The 7,972-nt window shown below is 35.2% G+C and overlaps 1 protein-coding gene across 3 annotated transcripts; it reads left to right on the top strand.

Annotated features, from left to right (window-relative positions):
* Positions 1-4,553: 4,553 nt before the first annotated feature.
* LOC110889772 (protein NETWORKED 3A) lies at positions 4,554-7,518 on the top strand. 3 transcript variants are annotated; one of them, XM_022137336.2, is made up of 4 exons: positions 4,554-4,903; positions 5,063-5,095; positions 5,224-5,334; positions 6,460-7,518. In XM_022137336.2, exons 3-4 carry the CDS (start codon positions 5,235-5,237, stop codon positions 6,981-6,983), a joined length of 624 nt encoding a protein of 207 aa, XP_021993028.1. In that variant the 5' UTR covers positions 4,554-4,903; positions 5,063-5,095; positions 5,224-5,234; the 3' UTR covers positions 6,984-7,518. The 3 variants fall into 3 exon arrangements, with proteins under 3 accessions (XP_021993028.1, XP_021993030.1, XP_021993027.1); XM_022137338.2 differs by lacking the exon at positions 5,063-5,095 and having other exon boundaries at positions 5,214-5,334; XM_022137335.2 differs by lacking the exon at positions 5,063-5,095 and having other exon boundaries at positions 4,555-4,903.
* The last annotated feature ends 454 nt before the right edge of the window (positions 7,519-7,972 follow it).

The following is a 7,972-nucleotide window of genomic DNA, read 5'->3' as shown; positions in this document are numbered from 1 at the left end:
GTTTGAATAATTAGTTGAGAGAATAATGGGAAACGTGGTATGACCAACGTTCTCCTCCAAGTTGTTAGGAGTTAGCTTTGAATTATTTTGTTTTCTTCTGTTTAGAATGGCTATATGAGAGCCGTAGGTTTATTAATAAAGGTATGCATGAATTGAACTAAACAAATCTCTTTATCTTTCTATTTTCTATCTGCACCCTTTCTATATTCTTTGGCAAAACTGTTCAAGAACCATAACATATACAAAGTATGCCAAGTATCTTATTTACTACACTAAATAGACATATAATATATTACATTATAAAACCATTAAATATATACATTACACATATATTATTTATGTGTGTAAGTAGAGAAGTATAAAACTTAAGTATTAACTCTTATACATAGCGCACCGAATATAATGAGAGATTGGAAGGTGTGAGTTGATTATGCGATTATATAAGCATCTTATGTGTAACAACTAAAACAATAGACATATATGTTTATATAGTTAGCATAGTTGTCTACTCAAACTTGATGATCCTCTACATGTACATGCATATCTATAAACCAATTAGGCAATTAGCAAAGGACGTTCATTTAAAAAACAATAATATTTTAGTTTTTTTTTTTTTTTTTTTTTTTGAAAAGTAACAATAATATTTTAGTGAATGCGAGAACCCCTTTAACCATTGTACTATTTATAAGATTAATTATTTTAAAAATAAATCTTTTATGTAAATACACATTCACACTATACACAAACTATGTGCATATGTATACGCTTTTATTCTTAAATAGGAGACACTAGACAAAACCAAAGAAAGAATGGGATAAATATATGTTTAAAATGTGAGAACCGTAATATACATTTAAATATCGCATAGAAGAATATCAAAGTAGCAGGAGAGGGAAAGCTGGGACGTAACTCTTAGGTGTATCACATTTAAAGAACTACATACAAGCTCATTATGTGGTTCTTGCAATTCATGGTTTTGAAAATAAAACGTAATTGGTTTTATAGTGCAATGTGTGTGATACGAAGGAACAAAGAACGTGGTGTGGTGCGAAGCGTAAGAAACGGAGGAAAAAAAGCACAAAGTAGCATTTTCCTAAATAGAGTAGCTATGATATTTACTTTAGTTGTAATTATAAATACTCTAATTCAAGTTGGTTAGACCGTCCATAGTGGGCAGTACTTTTTCAAAAAAAGCCCCCCAAACACGCCCCAACAAGTCACGTCCCCACCCCCTTTGGCGTTTTTTGGCGTGATTTTCGAAAAAAAGGTCCCAAGCGTGTTTAAAATCACGCCAAAATTGCACAGGTTTTGATATTTGACCGTTTTCAAACGGTAAAAAACATTTAATAATTTTAATTTTTTTTAAATTCCCATTTATAAATCTATATATACCCCACTTTTCATCCAACTTTTTATAAAAAAAATCTCACTTTCTATCTATCTTTCTCTCTACTTCTTCCAACTTTTATAAACTTATTTACCATGCATCCATTCCGACCCTCGTTTGGTGTTTCGTCAAGACCCAGGAACCCAAATACCACCCAACCGCAACAAAACTTTAACTTTTATGACATGGACCCGAATGTGTTTTCGTACGCGGCTTACTTGAGCGGCTCTAATCCCTTCATACCACCCACTTATTTGTTTTTTTAGTTTATTCGGTTTTTATTTTTTTTTATTTTTAGTATTGTAATTTTTTTATTTAATGAAGTATTTTAATTTTTTAATTAAAAAAAATTAATAATTGTGTAATGATGGGTTGGGGCATTTTTGGGTATTATTCCACTACGCTCTCTTTGTAAAAACGCCCAATAACGTTCCCTTGCTGACTGGACTGCCAAATGACGGAAAACACCCAAAGATAGGAGCATTATTCACTAAACCACTACACATGGTCTTATAGCACAATTAGTCACACTTGGCATCATGAAGTCGTAAAGTTATAGTAAAATGTTGAAAACATATCAAATGTTTGATGTTCGGGCTCAAAACAAATTTGATTGGATCTAAAAACATGGACTAACAAAGGCCCAACATTCATTAACCGGCCAAGCCCCACCTATATATTTTAGAAGCCGTCACATTTGACCATCAAACCCTAATTCAATTGAAATATTTCTATACATCGTTTGATCGGCGATGCTGAAGAAACTTCCGATCGCCGTATATCTTTAAATGAAGCATTTTAATTTTATCTTTTTTGAATTTGTTAGCCAATGAGGACATTTATTTGCCATGAGTGTCAAGGACATAATTGCGCATCCATGGAATGACCATGGAGTCCTTGATGCGAAGAAGAATGTGGCAACATGCTAATCTGAGGCCCCTTTTTGTCCATTGTTTATAAACCATTAGTTATTTGATTTACAATCGATGTTTTTCAGATTTGAATCATGGTTTTCTCAACTGCATGATTGATTTTTCTGTTTACTGTGTATGTTTTCCAGTAATTTTTATTCTTGTTTTTGAAAGGAAGATCTAGATTTAGGCTCCCACTATTCTCACATTCTAAAATTTTATTTTCACACCCCGTATGTATATGGCTACGGGTTCGGGTATAACTGATTGTTGCAATACACAAAAAAATGTCACATGTTTTTTTTTCTCTATGTATATGTGCTGTATAACATTATATGACCCGTATTGAATTTTATACGACTTAAACCTCATATAATGTTATAAGACCCGTATATAGAAAGTTATATTTGTGATGTTAGATGTATAACATTATACGGTCCGTTTGAGGTGTTGCCTTATTAGCACCCTAGTTTTACTTGTTTTTTTATTTCAGTTTTTATTATGATTTAACATAAATCTTGCTATTGCTTTGCTTTTTGCTGTTCTATATATTTCCAAACAATTTTATCTTTATGTTTTCTTACTCTATTTCGATCTTATCATTATTTTTAAATCTCATTATATTAAATAATCATTTACAAGACAGTTTTCAAATCTCATATGGAGTTGTAAACACAACTCTTTTCTCTTACGCGCCTGTATTTTTGTAAATTCTATCATTCAAAATTTCCTCTCTATATGTAGTGCTTGGACTCTGTTTAACATATTCAACTTCTATTCACCTGTACAATGAGTCTTAGAAGTTTCTTTAGAAATCAGCAGTCCCAGCGCATATAATCTTTTTTTAACAAAACTTAGAAAGTGTTGCATGCAAACACTTGGCTACTAATCAACCTAAAATTATAAGATTGTACGTTAAAAGCATGGTTGCAAAAGTCGTTAGGTGCTCGCTAGTTGGAATTGAGAGTACTCGGAAAGTACTCAGCCTAGACGGAGAGTACGAGCCTTGGCAGGTTTACTCAAGATTACAAGATCTTCTACTGCAAGATATAAAGACAACGGGCAATGTCACCTTTACTGCCCCCTAAATAAGGATTCCCAAAGACCTAGGCTTACAATGCAAGTGCTCTTTAACAGCAACTTAACACACAAGAATGCAATTTGTAAACAAACATAATCTCTTAACTAAAGTGTTTTTAAAGTTGTGTTGCATAAAGTTTTTATAAACTGAGTCAAAGATTTCTAGAACGAAACAAAGTATCCTTCCCCTATACAGGAAAGATGTTACTCATTTAAGCATTGGTTTCTTTCCCACATTTCTAGTCAAAGCACGACTAATTTGGCTAATGTTTAAAGCATATAACCAGGAAGAAACTAGCCTTTGGCTTATTGAATTTATTTCAAAAGAAAAAAAAATCATAGTAGAGGCTTTACAAACGATGAATGACTTGACCATGTCATTGGTGTGGATGTCCTGACAGTTGTTTTTACTAAAAGCTAGCTAGCAAACATTCTAACCCATTGTAAATTGGTAATCCCTTGTAATTGTTTACAAGGGAGAAGCATATCATATCTCTATTTTTCTGAAGAGAAGCACTAGGTGCTACCATGTTTGTTTGATGCTACAAAGGGTATGTCTACCAACCTTAGAGAGAAGTTGTGAGTGAAGAAAAAACCATCGATCAAGGAGTGGGTGTACAGTGAAGTTGCCAACCTTCAATGGAACCACTATGCATCGTTGTGTTCGTGTGGACCCGCGTGGTTTTATTTTTCTCTTATTTATCTCTTGTTCAATATATTAGGTGTTTGTTCTAACCTGTTTTGACATAATATAAACTCCTACTAAAGTGTCTGTTCTCTGTCTTCTTCCCAACGCTTTTCTACCGGAAAAAATGTGTCACAAACAAGCACCACATACTACTCATATCGCATTTTATTGTTAACGATGGTCTCTAAAATAATAAGGTGAGAACAACTTGCACACAACCACATTAACTTAGTAGAAGGGGGAAATGTATGAACGTTAATATGTTCAACGTAAAAGGTTGGAAATGTACAAGTCATAAGAAATGCATGATAGCTGGATTAAAAGTGTTGTCAATTTGTAATCAGAGTCACAAGGTGTGGTTAAAGACAATATTTGTCCACTAGTCTCGACTAACTCTGCTGATGCAGTTGTATAAGATATAAAGCTTATGCAATTTTAAACTCAAGGACAAGACTCAACATTTTGTAAAGGAGCCCCAAACTATGGCATGGCACACCCTTCTAATTCTAATATAACCACAAACACTGAATAAAACTTTATACTTGCAGCAGCAAGGGAAATTATATTTTTTAGGCATAGTGTGTGTTCTTTTTCTAAGACATTGATTTTCGACCGTTGGGAGATGAGTATGCCATTAATTATTTCTGTTTCTTTTCTTTATGTCCGTCCATACGCTCCTGGTTCATCTTCCTGCCCGTTGTCGTTGTGTGTCAATCCCATTTAAATACCACCACTACTAACAACCTTCGTCGTCATCATCATCATCATCGTGTCAGATAGATAGTCAGCGAGTTAAAAATTGCCATTAACGCTCTCTGCTCGTGTTCTGTTCTTAAGGTAAGTTAGTTTCCAATTTTGAAAATTTCGATTACATCCCAATAGTCTTGAAGCTAGTAATTTTAGGGTTAAACGTTGATTCTTACTATCATTTTTCTGCAAACTCTATTGAAATTGTATTTTCGGTGCCCTAAAACTTCAGCAAGTTTGATTTTCTAGGTGTAAATGGTCAACTCCTCCTGAGGCACTTTGGTAGACTAAAATGCTACTACTTTTTATGTTTTACCCTCGTCAATAATAGCTTCTGCTGCTGTGATGAGTGGGGATTATACTGGTACGTTTGTTTGTTTGTTTGTTTAATTTTTTAAAGAATGATGAAGGTGAAGAAGAAATGGAGGGGATGAGCAAGTTATCAGCCCACTGGTGGTGGTTTGATACTCAGACCAACACCACCCCCAGCAAGTCTCCATGGTTACACTCCACTCTTGCAGGTAAATTATATACAGATTAATAGTAGTTACATATCAGACAGACAGAGATGATGAACGCCTATATGAAAACCGCCTGGATCAGGTTCACCCCAATAATATAAGTAACTAGTGTATCTGAATCATTTAGGAATTTTTATGTAGCTACCGGATCACCTAAGTTTAGTGATGCTCATTAGACCATGTGTAGTCATAAAGCCCCTTAGGGGGGCGTTATGTGACAAGTGGCGAAACGCGTAAGAGAGGGGCGGCTTTATGGGGCTTTATATCACAGGAGGGTGTAGTGGGGTTATATATGTATGGGGCTTTATATATATGTGTGTGAGTGGGGGAGGATGGGCCACGGCGCTATCATCTTCACGGGGGCTGGAATTCAAGACCCCATAGCGCCGGCCGTAGTGGTGTTGGGCGGCGCTATGGGGCGCCATGCTTGTTTTTGGCGTGATATCAAGCCCCACTACGGGTGCCTTATATGTTAATTAGTATACAACTGTACCAAATTAACCTGTTGTAAATACACTTGGAGTCTCGGATGACTCTTAGCCTCTTTCACCTTTTTTCTTAAAAAGAAAATCGTCAAATTAGCTCTTTTGACCCATTGACTTGTAAGTTAGGCAAACAAATCTTTGAATTTCGTTTAACTATCGAAAAATATGTTTAAACCAGTGAGATTTGGCCACATGTCATCCCATTGGGCCAATTGGCGCAATTCCTATGCCAAGAAAAGGTAATAAAAAAATTTGTTGGTCTAAGCCAAAAAGACATGATATCCATTGCGACACCATGACTTGCCGCTCCACAAGAAAATGAGACGAGCCGATTGGATTTGCATTGCACCAATTTGACATCTCTTGACGCAAGAGAATGGATCTGCTATGCCAGATGACACGTACTCATTGGATTGATTTTTTTACAAATTAAAAAAATAAATTGTAAGTTAGTCAAAAGGGCTATTTTTTATAAATTTTTACCTGTTTGGGATAAGAATAACATGAACCATTGTAGGATGAAAACTATATTTGCCTTCTATCTCTTTGCATTTCTGTTATTATTATGCCTTTTCTATGCTGCTTTCTAAATGTACAAGAACAAAAAATATAAAACTTAAATTACCATTTTTTGATACAGAATTGGACGAGAAGACAGAAGCAATGCTTAAACTCATCGAAGAAGATGCAGATTCATTCGCCAAACGTGCAGAAATGTATTACAAGAAACGACCCGAGCTTATTAGCATCGTCGAGGAGCTATATCGAGCCCACCGATCATTAGCAGAAAAATACGATCAAGTCAAATTCGAAAGCGGTAACCGCCACTTGACTCCATGGACATCTTGCCCCTTACCCTTATCCAAATTCCAAACTTCCCCGTTAGTAAAAGAATCCGAAAAGTCATACGACAGTTATTCCGAGTCTTTTGACTTTGACCATGATTACTGTGATGTTTCTTGTGAATATGTGGTTATTGATGATCTTGAACAACAAGAAATAGAAACCGATGAAGAAACCGAAAAAGTTACAATTGTCGATGATGAATTGGTGAACTTGAGGGAAGAACTCGACAGGCTGAGAGACGAGAACAAGATCCAAAACGAACAGTTGATTCAGAAAGATGAAGAGAAAAGGGAAGCTATAAGACAATTTTATTCTTAAAACAAAAACTGATAAAGATTCTTTCAAGAACATCAGCAGTAGTAGCAGAAGCCCATTTGAGTTCACCAGATTGAAAGGGGTATTTTGGGGATTGTTATTTAATGGTGAATCTACCGCTGCAGTTCCCTTATAGAGGAGTGAAGGTTACCCCCCCCCCCCCCTCCCCCTTGTTCTTTTGTCATTTTGAGGTGTAGATTTTACCGAAAATTCATTTTGTTGTGTAAAATTTGATGTTCGTTTGGAGTCGTCTGTTTTGTTTTTTGGCGTCTGTTGTTTTGTTTCCAGCTCCTTGCTGGCTCTTTATATATATATATAAAGTGAGTTTGCCGTTCAAAAAAAAAAAAAAAAATTTGATGTTCGTGTGTATTCGGGTTCAATCTTTTTAGGTCTATGATAGTTAACTCGTTTATATATTGTCTAGTAGTTGTATTCGTGCTCGGTTCTGAAGGGTCATTCTTTGTTACAATAACAATGCTTGTAATGCCTGTATTTGTATGCTTGAAAAGGTGCCTTGTAATGTCTGTATTTGTATAAAGCTTTGAACTTTTATGATGTTGTTTCTTTCCTGTATCTTTAAATTCCCGGGTTGAAATGGGTTATGGATCCCTGCTGGTTTCACAAAAGGTGTACTTTTTAAATGAGTGATAGAACCGTGTTCGAGATCGGTGGTCTCCAAATTACGAACGAAGAACAATTGAAAAACTAAAATTGAAAGTAAATATAAGAGAATAATTTTTGCAACTTTTTCTTCCTTTCATTCCATAAACTAACTGGCCTTATATAGGCTTACAAACATAAAGGGAAACGTGCACATGCATACATACGAGATATAACTAAAATAGAGATAAATGGAAATCATGGGATAATAACATGCATACTACGTGGGTAAATGGAAACGTGCAGGATATGAACATGGGTACTGGGTTGGTTAGTCCGTATCAATTGATTTCATGAGTTTCTTTCAGTGATCAAACATATATATTTTCGAT

Source organism: Helianthus annuus, chromosome 11 (genome assembly GCF_002127325.2).
Source record: "Helianthus annuus cultivar XRQ/B chromosome 11, HanXRQr2.0-SUNRISE, whole genome shotgun sequence".
Taxonomy (NCBI): domain Eukaryota; kingdom Viridiplantae; phylum Streptophyta; class Magnoliopsida; order Asterales; family Asteraceae; genus Helianthus; species Helianthus annuus.
This window is presented reverse-complemented; position numbering and strand designations above follow the sequence as displayed.